Source organism: Lissotriton vulgaris, chromosome 4_1 (assembly GCF_964263255.1).
Source record: "Lissotriton vulgaris chromosome 4_1, aLisVul1.2, whole genome shotgun sequence".
NCBI lineage: Eukaryota > Metazoa > Chordata > Amphibia > Caudata > Salamandridae > Lissotriton > Lissotriton vulgaris.
Window position 1 is genome coordinate 608,047,159 of NC_141691.1, and position 15,692 is coordinate 608,062,850.

The following is a 15,692-nucleotide window of genomic DNA, read 5'->3' on the forward strand; positions in this document are numbered from 1 at the left end:
ACTGCATCCTTGTAAAGAATTTGAAGCATCATTAGATATTGCTAGGGGAAGTAAAACTTTACAAGAATAGAAATGAATGGCACCCAAGTGACAAAAAAAATGCCGTTTGAGCATCTCGCATCTCTGCCTTCACATCGTTCATTGAGAAGAAATCGATAGCTTGGACCAAATAGCTTGTGTTTGCATCTGTGGATCTAGATGGTGTAAAAGCATTCTGGTCCCTGTGAATGACTTTTAGGGCATTAGGCATCATTCCTCCTGCAAGAATTTTCATGAAAAAGTTATAATCTGAATTTAGCAGACTAATTGGGCAATATGAATTTACATTTTGAGACATGTATTTTGAGAAAGCTGACCATTATGGCTTCTGTGAAGGAAGGAGGTATTGAAGTTCCTAGTATTATTTTATTAAATAATTCTGTTGAAAGGAGTACCAATTACGAAGGGAAATCCTTATATAACTCTGTCAGAATACCATTGTTCCTGCTTGCTTTTGCATTAACCAATAAGTGACATCTCCATCTCAAGAGTAGTCACTTTTGTTACAAGGCTTCTTTTCTGGTACTCTGCAGCTTAGGGTAAGTCAACAAAGCTAAGATATTGCTCCACATTGGTCATGGGTATTTGATTAGACATTTGATTAGACATCTGATATCATTCTCATCATGTTGAAGAAAACATTTGTTAATATCTTCACTATGAGTGACTTCTTTATTTGTTTCAGAATTAAGACTAAGACTATGCTAGGAGTTTTCCAATCTGCTGACTCTCGTCATATGTTCTCTGCTGAAAGGTATTTTCATTACATATTTCTTCTGCCATGAAACAATCTCTAAGGTTCTGTTGCACCTTGTGAAGTGCTTTATCATTTTTGTTGTACTTTGTTCGCTAGGATGTTTAGCTGTTGCATCTAAAACCATTTTAGCTTCTGTTTTCTTCTTGTACCTTCTTTAGATACTTTTGAATGATAAGAAATCATCCATACCCTAGAATTAGCGTTGAAGGCTACCCAAACTGAGAAAATTTGAACCAAATTATGTTTAATTTGAAAGAATTAATGAAATAATAATCTGGTCTCTTGGTTCCATAGCTGATCCACCAGACGCAGCTGGTTAAATCGTCGTCCGTCTACATATAGACCTAATATGGACATCTAATTCAACTTCTAGCGAAACAGTTGGATGGTGTGAAAAAATATTAGCCCACATAGAAGTCATCCTCCTCTCATTATTTGAGAAAAAGAAAAAGAAAAAAAAAATCTATACGGAAAGAAGTATTAAACTGACATGAAAAGCATGTAAATTGTGAATAGTCTTGATGCCCTATATGCCAAGGGTCAATCAAGGCAATGTTTTGCTGAACCGGAGCAGTAACCTGCTGTTTTAGGTTTCAGTTACCTCTTTCCATTTCAGAGGTATCTAACCTTACATTTTGTATAAAATTAAAATTCCCCCAAAAATTATTGGTCCATCAGCATTCATTGACATCTCATAAAGTCGGTGAAGAGCCTCAATTTCATCCTCGATCAGACCATAATACTTAATAAAAGTTAATTTAATGATCACATCAAATTAAAATATGACAGTCAATTCTTAATTGAGCCATATTTCTGCCTAGCCACTGTGCCATTTACATTATATGTTACTCTCTTAATAATTTGCACCATTTATTGCCAAGGTCCTAAAAACCAGCATCCAAGCAGCATGTTCAGCAATATGAAAATATCCCCTAATTCATCAACAATCAAAACTACTATAGATATCAACTAAACCATCCGCACTGCTTTTTTTTTCATCGCCCAACCCCTGTGCCCCACCCTTATCTTCCTCATGCTACCACCCTCCAATTGAGTGCCCGAAGGGAGTGGATTGCTTGCCATGCCCCCGGACTAGCATGAGGTCCCAAGCATACCTTTGATGGTGCATATTATTGCCCCTGGAGGCACTCCTCCCACAATTCCTCTACCCAAGAGGGGTGTGAGAGGGCCCTTCAGCTACAGTAAAAAGTAGGCCATACATTCATCTACAAGAATAACCACCACTCAAGCTCTCAAACCGCACTGAACCTCAGTCCATATGTGAAAAATGCAACCTCTTGTCCCTTTCAAACATTTCACTGTCCATCAAAGCCTTTATCAATACATAACATTGTATCTTATTTATGTCATTTTGACTGATTTTGAATATTTGATTGTGAGGCTTGGGGCTGCTCCTCAATTGACAGAATATGGAAGTGCCCTTTGAAAAAACTTTCAATTTTGATTGTTGGACTAGGAACTCCTAGGCCTCACCATCCCTGAGATGTGCCAGCAGATCAGAGTTTTTATCCATCAGAAATTGTAAATGACTTCTGTTTGAGTGCCACAGAGATAATCTGTTCATTAATAATGTAATCAGCAAAGTTTACAAGAATTGTGCATGGGTATTTCATTTTGGGTGCTCACTGCTTAGGGACCCTGTGCACTATCATTATTGATAGATCCTTTGAGAAATCAGGTAGGATAGGCAACATTATCAAGTTTTCCACTAGTTGCACTGGACCCTCACAATGCCCCTGATTTTCGCTTTGCTCCGCAATACCTACAAAACGTATGTTAGACTTCCTATAGTGATTTTCAAAATCATCAATTTTATTTATTAGAAACTAATATGTTTCTTGATCGCTGTTGTCTTATTATTCTGAGAAGCAAACTTGTGCTCAAGCTCAGATATCCTCTGTTCGATTTCCTAGTCTTTTTGTTTTCTGACCTAAGCTCTCCTCTATCTTAACCAATTTATGATAAAGATTTGAGATTTCTTGAGTTTGTGTCTTTTTCATATACGTGATCTATTGAGACACTTTCTATCAGATACTTTAGGTTCTCTATTTGTGTCTGTCACTTGCCCTGCTCATCCTCCACTAGCTGAATTGTTACAACGCGTTCCTTTGCTTGCTCTGATGTACCAATACAGCAAGGAGCAGACTCTAAAGCAAGACTAAGTAGACTTTGCATGAGTCCACCCTCTTCTATCCCTAATAAGACCTCTGTATTGCTTGAGTAATTGGGGTAATAACACTACGATTACCACCATTTCTGACTTCTGCCTGAATGAGAATTGTGTTAAAAACCTCAGAGCGTACCTTGCCACCTCCAGACTTGTATAATTTTTCAAACAGAGAATAGTCTTTTGACCTTGCCTTGTAACTGACTTGATGGGCTCTCCACATGATCTATTGCTTTTTCCCCATTTATATTGTCTGGGGCAGGCAATACATACTCCTGAACATGTAGACATTAATCATTGGGTTGAGACTCTGACTCTCTCCTGAATTAGCTACCACCCCATCCTGTTCCACATTCAAATCGATCCTTAATAAGAATGTCATCTGTGCTGCTGCTTTTGTAGTAGGACCTTTTTCCAGTTTATCTAGAATAAGCCGCCCGGTATACCACGCCTTTTCCCCTTGTGGGATGCAGTGGCTGAAGATGTAGTGCTATTAAAAGGGGAACCCTGTAAGTGCTGTGGCCTAATTTTTCTAACACTTGTATATCTCCTAAGCCAGGGAAGTAAAAGAACTCAGCTGGATTCCTCCCACCCTAACTCTTTGCAGTCAGAGACTCACTCACCTCTGGGTTCAAGGCCCGCTCGGCTATATCACCCCGCTCACTGCCACCAAAAGCTGCAGATGTCCCAGAGAACAGAATTGTAGCCCACCACCTTCTTGTCTTGCTACCCCTTTCTTGAAAGGGTATGATAATCCTCAAGATGCACAGAACATCCACATGACCAGGAAGGAAACCAGGCAACTCAGTCTTGTTGCAGAATCATTGTGGTGTGCTCTTTTATCCCCAGCTAGGATCTCATCCTCTCCCGATCACCACAAAGAAGCAAGGCGAGGCACATATGCTCTCTGGCCGTAGCCTTATTTCCTGGATTTTTCCCAGTTGGTCTCAGCAGGTCAGGTCAGGTCTTCCCTTAGCCGGAACACAAGCAACTCAGGACAGCTTCCCCCCTAGTTATGGGTTCATCAGCAGGGTACAGTTTAGTTCAAGTGAAATAGTGTGATTGGGAGCCATGTCTGGGCATACCAGTACTACTTAGAGTGACACACTAAAGTATACAAACAAGATATGAATGAATGATTGAATTAACATCAGCGACTGGAAATTACCTGGGCTGCATACTAGTCCATCTCTATTTTGCCCACCATGGTACTTCAGTTGGGGTTACTTATTCCTTCCAGACAGTGATACGAAGGGGACTCGGTGTGGGTAGGAAGGGCCAGCATGCCAGAATGACTGGGGGTGGAGCTGAGGCCGTAGGAACTTGACACCAGCCTTTTGTCACCCAACACAATTTGAAGGATTGACAGGAGATAGCAACCACTTTCCAGAACCAGATATGGCGAATTGGACAGGATGTCCCTCTGCAATCAAAAGCTGACATCAGGTATAAATATTAGACCCCCAGAACACCTCTTCAGGACACTTATAGATCCATAAAAGAATCAGAAAATGACTGCCCTGCTGCCATTTGCCAGAAGGAATGCTCTGTTTCTGAAAGGGCTGCACTGCTACCCTCCTGTATGAATAAGGAGAGCTAGACCTAGTGACGTCAAGGGCTAATTGACCTGTCTTGTGTGGGCACTACAGGAACATAACAAGCTCCTGAGGCCTTGACCCCTTCTGTTGTCCTTTACTGGAGTGGGTCCTAACCCCCAAATGATGCTCCCAGGTCCAGGACCCTTGATGTGGTGCTGAAGTAACCTACTCTCGCCAGAATCCAAAATACTAAATTGTTTTCTTTACCATAAAATACCCTGAGAACAAACAGGAGATTGAAATCTACCTGCAAATTGATCTGCTAGCAGTGCATTGCTGGCGGGTTGACTTTGCTGCAGCTCCTGCTATGTTCTCTGCAGCAGAAACGTTTCTTCAGCTGGATCCCTCAGCAGCGGTATCCGGCTTCATGGAGCCCTCTTTGGCTGCAGCCTACAGCTTCATCCTTCTGGTTTGTGAATCAGAGCTCCAGGAAATCCAAAGGCAGAAGAAGACCAGCACCCCATTAAGGACTATGACCTCCACAGCGTGTAAAATCCAGCTTTTCCCACCCAGAGCTCTTCCACCATTGTCAACGGCTTCACTGAGACTTCATCCTGTGTCTTCCTGTAATCAGCGGCCCCCTCTCGGATGCAGCTTGCTGCCTTGCCTTGCAGAGACTCAACTTTCTCCAGAAGTCTTTCTTGAAATTTCTTTGAAGTCCAAAGGTACGGCAAGACTAGGCCCAATCTACTCTTGCATCCTTCCCTCACTCCGTAGCCATGGTTGGCCTTAACTTTTGACTTTGCCCTGGCCACGCACAACCAGATACCAACAGTTGGTACTTTGATCTTTTATGCGCTAATGGCACTAAAACCTTAATTCATAACTCCAGCTGATTGGATTTCATTAGTTTGGGTGTTGTTTTATTTATTACAATTTGCTCTATTTTTATAAATTGGTTTGGGATTTTTCTTTTGTTGTGTTTTTACTTTATTACTGTTTGTCTGCTGCATACGTACTCTACACATTGCCTCTATGTTAAGCCTGAGTGTTTGTGCCAATCTACCAGAGGGTTAACCAAAGGTTAATTTAGTGACTTGTTTAGTTCACCCTGACAAGAATTGTGATTGTTGCCTGAGTTGGACCACCACCTCCAACCAATAGCACAATTTTTTACAAATATGATGTCTCAGAAAGAGGTGATGCAATCAAACGCTATGGCTCAACTTACCCTGTGCAAAACAATCAGAATCAGAGACTATATAATAGAAAACTGCCTCTGTGATGCAGGAAAATATGCACACTAAGCATTAGTTTCCCCTCATTATTTTCGTTGCTTCTGAAAGTCCTATTGGACTTGGCTCTAACCAATCATAATGATGGTGCTTGAGGCGGGAGGAGGATTGCATACTTGCTACAGTCCTGGAGGTAGACCAGAATGGCCCATATGTAGAAGTTGAAGTGAATAAGCCGTCCAGTTTCATTGTTGATCGATACAGGTGCTACCTGCTTCACATTTTGTCCAGTGGAGGTTCTAAACCAGCCATATCAAATAAGCAAACAACAAATAAAGTTTCAGCAAAAGTCCCTGTTGAAATTGGCCCTATTTAAAACACCCATGAATTTCTAATGTGTGACACTAGATCTGTTAACTTATTTGGAAGGCATGTTTTGTGTAAGATGAATTGGACAATGTTTTGTACTGTGGATGATGAGGCAATTTAGACCCTGACAAGAGTCAGACCTCTGTTTGTTCCCTGTTTTGATTAAAGAAGACTTACCTCCTAAAAGTGAAACCAGATGCAGTTCATCCCCGAAAACTTCAAAATATATTTTCACTTCATAAGCAGTATTAGGAATAATGCCTATGATTTAACAAATGATCTTGTGCATACTAAATATCGAAGCCAGAATATCAGTTTTACTAAATATTAAGGACAAAATATTAAACAAAATATTGGCAAGTTAGTAAGACTAGATTTTCCATACCTAAATGTATATAAATATGTTCCTATGTGGTAAATATGTCTTTGAGGGGCATAGATGTGGAGTTAGGAATAACAAATCTATATTTCCCTATATGCACTTACTTTTAAATATAATGTCCCTCAATATTCTCTCCTTGATATTCTTGTATTTCCGTATTCTTCATGTCAGTATTCAGTAGTACAATCCAAATGATCGATCAGGACATTTTAAAGAAAGTATTGGGCAGTTCTGGTAAATTGCCCATTATGAGATTATAAAAGGCCCACAAGAATGGAGAATGGTGCAGGACCTAAGAAAAATCTTTAAATTGTAAACTCGTGTTGTCCTGTAGTACTTAAGTCTGGCAAAATTCCTTTCCCAAATCCCATCAGATGCGGAATTGTCTACAGTTCCAGACCTCTGCAAAGCATTCTTCCCCCTTCCTCTACATGGGAGCAGTCAATTTCTTTTCACAAAATTACATTTTTGAGCAAAATTCTGGTTGTGTGCAGAGACCCTCAAATGTAAATGGAAAACCCTTCAATCTTTAATCAGATCTAGAAGAAAAGTCTAGAGACCTTACAGTTGCCCTGTAATTTAGTGCTAGTTCAATGCATTCATAACCTATTGGTGGTGTCTAAAACAAAAGAGAGCTGCAGATTAAACACAATTGCTTTGTTGAATCATGTCTCCAAGTAAACTCCATTACAGTCAGAAAGAAGTCATCTATCTGGGACACCACACTGAGAAGAGAGTGGAAAAGCTATTCAAGGAGTACATCTCTACAATTCTAAGAATATACCCACACACGACACAAAGAGATGTTCCTGGGAATGGTTGGCTTCTGTCATCTTAGCTCTTACAGCTAAATCTGCCTTCAACCAAATCTGGTAGAGTGGGACGAGGCAAAGAGTGTTTTGTAGCAGAAACAAAACACTTTTATATGTATTAAAATGAGGGATACTCACCCGTTCTGCTGCTATGAAAAGGTAAAATCAGAAAGGAGATGGCATGAAGGTTCAGAATGCAATACATGTGGGTGACGTTTATATGGTTACCAAATGACACAGCACCACCAACAAGGAAGTGCTTGTTCTTAGGCTTTAGTTTAACAATGCATTGGGAATACTGTATCCTGATTCACGTTCTATCCAGTTAAGCAAGCACACTCGAAAACAAGGATAAGTAAAAGAAAAGCCCTGAACTGAAAAACTGTGGGTCTGGTGACATCCTTGGTCTTTGTCTGCAGATTCATGAAGTGCTTCTTTCTTTAAGACTTCTTTAGGTCTAGTTGATTGTTTGAACTAACACAACTGTTAAAATCCATTGACGGGTTTGCTTCTAGGCCAGAGTCTTCTTGTCCACCTGCTGACCCTGTGAATCAGTGACCTTCTAAATTAATGACCCAAACCAACAGAAATCATTTTGAAAGATATTTTGTGCAATGTTCAGTTAAAAAGTCTGCAGATAGTCTGCAGACACATACGTTTCATTTAAGGCCTGCATGTATATTTTGTTGGTTTCAGTTTGTTTAATGTGAACATTTATTGTAGAGACATAGCGATTCATGTAATACGTATATAGCAGATAACTGTGGTCAAGATCATTGCATGTGTATGTTGATCTCATTATGATAAGCAGTTCTTGGTTAATGACATTTACAAAAAATCTAATTCTTTTAGCCTGATTTTGAAGATTTTGTCAACAATATGTCAAGTGGTCCGTCCTATGTCCTGGTACTCCATAAACCAAAGAAATCAAGTGAACCGGTACCTGAAATGCAAGAAATAACAGAACCAATAGCGCCGGTGTCCAAAGAGGAAGTGGCAACAACAGAGCTGACAACAACAGCTCCTGCTTCCACTGAGGAAGTTGCAGCAAAACCACCAGCGCCCACAGAGGAAGTGGCAACAACAGTGCCTGTGCCCTCAGAGGAACTGGCAACCGTAGAGGGAGAGGCAACAAAAGTGCCGGCATCTACAGAGGAATTGGTAACAACAGCGCCAGCATCCACAGAGAAAGTAGCAACAACAGCACCGGCGTCCACAGAGGAAGTGGCAATAGCAGAGGAGTCCACAGAGAAATTAGCAACAATAGCACCGGCGTCCACAGAGGAAGTGGTACCAGCAGCGCCGGCATCCACAGAGAAAGTAGCAACAACAGCGCCGGCGTCCACAGAGAAAGTGGCAACAACAGTGCCGACGTCCACAGAGGAAGTGGCAACAGAACAAATGGTAGAAGAAGAAAATAAACCAGTCAGGTACAGGTAGAACATATCTGATTTTAACAGCTTATTGCTCGTAAACATGGGTGTAACTCAAAATCATGGGGACCACATGCAGAATGTGATGAGGGACTCCCAAGTCTCCCATATGTCAAAAATATTCATTGGCCTTCGGTTGAATGGGGCCCCTCCGGAAGCCTTAATAGCCCCTGAAGTAGTGGGGGCTCCTCTACCCTGCAGGGGCTGCTGGGGCCTCCGTTACCTCCCATGATCGCAAACAAGCCAAAACACAGTGAAATGTTTATTATAAATCTGCTCCATAATCTGACAAATGTGCTGTTGCCCTAATGTGATTGTCTTACCTTAAAATTGCGCCAACGCCTCACCAGATATCTACTGCAGGGTGCACAGTCTAAATATCGAGTTTGAAATATTGACCTACAAAAATATCGTATTGGAAATATCGAAGGTACATAATATCGAGGTCAAGAATATCGTTGGACAGAATATGAACCCTAAGGTAAGTAATATTGATTTTTTTTATATCGATGTAAGTAATATCGAAGTTACTAATATCGATATTTGTATTATTGTTATGTATTTTATTATGTATGTGTAATTTTTTGTTGTTGAGTTTTTTACTTGTTTTAAATTATATGTGTATTATTTTTATGCTATATTTAATTTGGAGTTGGAACGGTAATTCTAACCCCTACGCTATCCAATGCTTTCCCTATTGTAGCACCCTTTGGAGTTGGAATAGTAATTTTTACCCCCACGCTAGCCAACGTTTTCTCTACTGTTGCACCCTCTGGAGTTGGAATAGTAATTTTCACCTCTACGCTATCCAACGCTTTCCCTACTGTTGCCCTCTCTGGAATTGGAATATTAATTTTTACCCAACGCTATCCAATGCTTTCCCTACTGTAGCACCCTTTGGAGTTGGAATAGTAATTTTTACCCCCACGCTATCCAATGTTTTCCCTACTGTTGCACCCTCTGGAGTTGGAATAGTAATTTTTACCACTATGCTATCCAACGCTTTCCCTACTTTTGCCCTCTCTGGAGTTGGAATATTAGCACCCTCTGGAGTTGGAATAGTTATTTTTACCCCTACGCTATCCAACGCTTTCCCTACGGTTGCACCCTCTGGAGTTGGAATAGTAATTTTTACCTCTACGCTATCCAACGCTTTCCCTAATTGCCCCCTCTGGAGTTGGAATAGTAATTTTCACCCCTACGCTATGCAACGCTTTCCCTACTGTTGCCCCCTCTGGAGTTGGAATAGTAATGTTTACCCCTACGCTAATCAACGCTTTCCCTACTGTAGCACTCTCTGCAGTTGGAATATTAATTTTTACCCCTACGCTATCCAACGCTTTCCCTACTGTAGCACCCTCTGGAATTGGAATAGTAATTTTTACCCCTACGCTATCCAATGCTTTCCCTACTGTTGCCCCCTCTGGAGTTGGAATAGTGAATATTACCTCTACGCTATCCAACGCTTTCCCTACTTGCACCCTCTAGAGTTGGAATAGTAATTTTTACCCCTACGCTATCCAACGCTTTCCCTACTGCTGCCCCCTCTGGAGTTAGAATAGTAATTTTTAGCCCTACGCTATCCAACGCTTTCCCTACTGTAGCACCCTCTGGAGTTGGAATAGTAAGTTTTTACCCCTATGCTATCCAACACTTTCCCTACTGTTGCCCACTCTGGAGTTGGAATAGTAATTGTTTTCCCTACGCTATCCAACCCTTACCCCACTGTTGCATTTTCTGAAGTTGGAATAGTAATTTTAAGTGTTACACTATCTAATGTTATCATTACTTTAGTTTTATTGGGACTTTGGACAGTAGTTTTATTTATTTAGCTGTTCATTATGTGTATTATTATTTTTGATAATGTAGTATAATATTAATTTTAAAAATATTGAAAGTATTTTTTTTATTCATTAAATTTATTAAATATAATTATTTACTTGTTATTTATGTTTTTGTTTTATGTGTGTAATTGTATTTGTGTAATTTATAATACTTTTTACTAATTTATAAGTTATTAAAATAATTATTAAAACTTATTATCAGGTAAGTATATATTATATTTTGTATGTATATGTTTAATTAATGTTATATTATTGTATATGTATTATTTATTAATTTTAAACATTATTAAATATTTTTAACTATGTTTATAAGTATTATTTACTTTATTTTACACTTTTTTTATTTAAAAAAACCCGATATTTGTAATTACGATATTTTTAACTTCGATATTTTTGTTTTAATATTTTTGTACTTATCATGTTGTAGATAGGCTGTCGATATTCTTGCTTCCGATATGCCAACGTGGATTTTTTTGCAGGTCGATATTTTTTCTGTCGATATTGTGTCAGTTATCCCTACTGCAGGTATTTATAGTACTTGAGTTAGAGCCTTGGAGAGTAGTAAAGTCGGTGGTTGTATGTGCGTGAGTATGATTAGTAGAGGCAGTCCAAATCTGTGCAAAGAATGTTTAGAACTGTGGCCATTTTTTTACATTTCTTTGGGTGTGATAGGTAAAATCTTCATCCCCTACAAAGGGAAATTATAATTATGCTTATTAGACCAATGCCAAAAATGTAGACAAGCATTTCTTTTTTTACTCATTGCTTCACGGTGCCAGATGTCCCTGATGAGAGGGTTGCCTCATAATATGGAGGGTAATGTTACTACATAAACTATGCTTTTTATCATTTTTAGGGATGTCTTCGAAGGTACAGTTTGCATTAAACGTTTGTGCTGCCAATTCCTCTTTTTATATTTTTATGAATCGACTGTATTAGATTTTCTCTCTGCCTGGAAGGATAACTTTGGGTGGGATTCCTCACCTGCTGTTGTTCCTCTCGAAATATCTACTGCTCTTGGTTCTGTCTGTCATCCCAGGGTATTACAAAGATTTTGAAAGGTGTGGTGAATATGGGTACCAAGCATGGGAAGAATCCTTACCTGTGACGGACAGCCAGAAAAGTCACTAGACGTCTTTCTATTCATGTCAAACTCAGTCTTGTAAAGTTCACAAGGGTCTTCCTTTCCCCTAACCTCTTTTAATATTCTTGTTTCCTCCCTCATAGCTCTTATTCATTCGTATGGTATATTATGCATATGACAGCCAGCTCTTTATCCTTGTGGATAGTGTAGTGGTCATTGTTGCTTAGTTGAGAAGCTGAAATTTACTAACACTGAACTGTGACATAACAGCAGTTCTATTAGGTGGTGTCTTGGCAGTATTGGCATGTGTATGGTGGCCCATCAAAATGGGTATGGCCCCTAATCTTATAAGCTCTTAAAAGTTTGATCATTGACTGCAGTTGCTGTCTCATCACTGAGATCAAAAAGCTGTTTTCAGCCTGAATTTTTGCACTCTTCTGAAAAGTCTCCCCATGATTAGAAAACTATAGGACAGATGTATTCCTGCTTAATTCTCTCTGGATGGGCCTCCCAAAAGAATTCTCGAAAAGTATCAACTGATCTTGAATTCTACTGTCAGGCACTTTGTGGGATGTCAGAGCTTGAGACCAAGAACTTCACCAACGTACAGCAGCTTACTATGGTAAAAAGATTATTTTTACATGCATTGCCTGAAGTTTGTTTATGCTTATATCAGTGCCTCCATGCAGTCATGTTCGCATTATTATATTCCATCCCATTCTTTTTGCTTGCCACAAGCCTTCTTTCAGTACTTTTGTGCCATTCACAGAAGTACGTAAGAAGGTCAAACTTTCTCTTACCTCACTATGATGGCATGAAACAAACTTTATTCTCTGCACATCCAGTCTAATCTATTAGTATTTCATACACAGCTCAAAACCAAAACATACTGGCACTGGGATGCACTCATGTCAGCATCATCATCTTCGACTGTATGGGGTCGATTCCGATCCTGGAAAATAAAAGTCCGTCCGATTCGAATTCGGAGCCCGCTCTGTACGAATTGTACAGGTCCGTACGATTAGCGTAGTACGATTCATACTGAGCAAATACATACGAATCTGTGTGATCCGTACGAGAAGCTGGAGCAAATCCATACAAACCGTACACCCATGGATTTCCGTACGAATGGTAGAGATGCTGTACGACCCGACAAGTACGATCCGGACCGGGGTACGCGTACACGATTCGTACAGACCACGTCAGGTAAGGCGATTCGTACGGAAAAGCGCACATTCACACCGTACGGTGCGTACCCCCGATGATCGCAGGGGTACGCACCGTACCACTGCGATCATGGGGGAACGCACTACACACCCCAGCATACATGGGGTACGCACCGTACACCCACCGTACATGGGGTATGGTGTGTACCCCATGTACGCTGGGGTGTGCGGTACATACCCCCATGATCGCAGGGGTACGCACCGTACCCCCGCGTTCATCGGTGGTACGCACCGTACCCGTGGGGTGCTGTTCCGTACCTGTTTCATGGCGAACTCTGCTTTTACGGCAGTTTCCAGCTCCCGTAGAAAAAGGGTCGTACGGAGCGTACCCAACATGGATCGTACTTCCCGGGTCGTAAAAAGCAGCCACCAACCTTACAAATGTCGCGTACAGCGGTTTCCGAGGGCGATTCGTACGGGAATTCTGTTCGTACGGTCCCTGGTACGATTCGTACGGATAGCTGCATTGGGTGTGGATCGTACTACGTTGTTCGTACGGGGACGGTTACGGGTACGAAGATTCAGAGCGCTTTTTCCAGGATCGGACTCGACCCCTATGTGTGCCTCTCTGTCTGTCTCTCTGCCTCTCTCCCTCCTTCCCTCTCTTTCCAATTAATAGTTGACATATCGATATCTGGCCTTTTCTATGAGACTGTGTGCTTTCTAGACTTTCTAGACTGTCACCTGGTCAGTTAACACTGTTGAACCCATGTTTGGGAAATCAGTAGTGTTTTCTCTTCACCCAGCAGAAACTATTTTAAATCCTTGATATATCCATAGTGATCTTGGCTGGAGCTGGTCTTGTATTTTTTGCCTACCTTACTTATTCTCTTATTTTAAATATTTATTTTAAAACTAAAATCTTGGTTTAGTGCACACAATATCAATTGTTCATTAATGAAGATAAATAATATAGCAGCAGAAGCAAGGGTTACCAGAAGCGTGGATAATTGATACCACTCCCACATTATTGCTGCTAATAATACATAGCAATCTTACTCTGTTTCTGCTGCTTCTAAGAAAAAGTAAAATTCTAGAATTCTAGAAAAGCTGAAAAACAAATATTATGGGTTTCAGAGATGGTATAACCCGGTATACTTTTTTTGAAAAATGAAGTTCTGTTTTTCGAAAAATAGCAAGTCTGCTAGTCTTGTCTCAAAAGGCTTGATGACTAATACATCTTCGAATAAAGGCTTGGTGCTTTCAGTAGTAACCGGAGACATGGTTGTGCTCCTACTAGTTCGAAGAATCTTCTCTGCCCTTCCCTCTTTATGCTCAACATTTATAACATAATCTCATTAAGAACTCTTGGTGAAACAACAGTCAGAACGTGGCCTGATGTCCTTTCAATTATTTAAAAACTGTTATTTGATTAGCAATAAATCTGAGATGTGTAATTATCAGCCTTCAAGAAACTCATATACATTAATAACAAACAAATGTAAAATTGATGCAGTTCAACTTTAAGATAGATGTTTGCAAATATATTCACATAGGCTTGATAGTCACACTGCAGAGAATAAGAGCATACACAAAAGTAGCTTCATATGAATTAGGCACGTTTAGCATTTTGATTATTGTTTTCCACATGTAACTCAAGCAGGGAATGCCCAGGATAGAAAAATCACAATATTCATGACAACAGCTTCTTTCACTTTCCGTCTGCAAAGTGAACTGATGTCTTGTCCTCTATGCCCAGATGCTTATATAGCCCTGTGACCTCAGACCATGCCTGTACCAATTAGGCTATAAACACTAGGGCAGATGACTTCTTAGATATTTGTAGAGTTAAACTCCTCATCATGGGACCTTTACGGATAGTCATGACCCTGAATTGATTTGCATATGTGTTAGATTACATAAGCACTTTTATATTAAAATATTTTGTAAAACCAAATTTCTAAGAGTAAATTCAATTTAGAAGCCAATCTGCTGGCTGTATCCGTCCAATTTCATTCTGTTTTTCATTTAAAAATAAGTAATTTTAAGAAGAAAAAAAACACTAATATTAAATTATATTAACTTTATCACTCTTTTTAAAGGAAAAATAAAAAATAAAGGAAATGGAGGCAAATGCTGTAGTTTTATTGTGAAGATGCAAACTTAACACTTTCCTATTAGGAAAAGAAGCACCCACTGATTGCTAGCAGTTTAATTCTGTTGCTTTTATTGGCTCCTTTGAGGCAGTATCCTGTATTGCTGTGCTCTGCTTTCAGATCTATTTCTGGTTAAAAATATACCATATGCTAAACTTTTTTGGTTGGCACAAGCCTTGTATTTCACTTTATAGTATCTTGACCAGAAAGATTTAACTGGTTTTGATTTTGATTTGTGCAGTTTAACTTTTCATTAGATGTATTTCCTTGTTAGTAAACAAATGTCTGGATGATTACTTAAAAAAAGAGAATACATCTTTCACATACAGAGGCAAAAGATGAAAGGAATATGGCTGTGAAAAAACAAAAGGTAGAGGTGACTCAAAGGTTAGGATTCTCACTCAACCCCAGCGATGTCTTCACACAAAAGAACTCCACCAGCAGGAGATCTGAGTTATGGTGTGACTATTCCCGAAACAGCCATCTGCCATCGATATTGAAGCTTTGCGTCCTAAATTCCAATAACTTCTAGTTAAATTTGAAAAATATTTTCATGGTGAAATCCCTGATGTCAATGACTCCATCAACAACGAAGTGGTAGATTACGATGTCGTGCGAACTTGCTTCCGCCCAATCCTGTTGCGGATACGGGTCCGACCAACCTCCTGTCCATGGTCCTGACTGCCTAA

The 15,692-nt window shown here is 39.9% G+C and overlaps 1 protein-coding gene across 1 annotated transcript in view; it reads left to right on the plus strand.

The window, feature by feature from the left end:
- NME8 (NME/NM23 family member 8) overlaps positions 1 to 15,692 on the plus strand; it is an 843,103-nt gene that overhangs the window by 546,592 nt on the left and 280,819 nt on the right. The window contains exon 10 of the mRNA XM_086967295.1: positions 8,173 to 8,750. Coding sequence (XP_086823421.1) covers positions 8,173 to 8,750 — 578 coding nt within the window. The remainder of the gene's footprint in view (positions 1 to 8,172; positions 8,751 to 15,692) is intronic.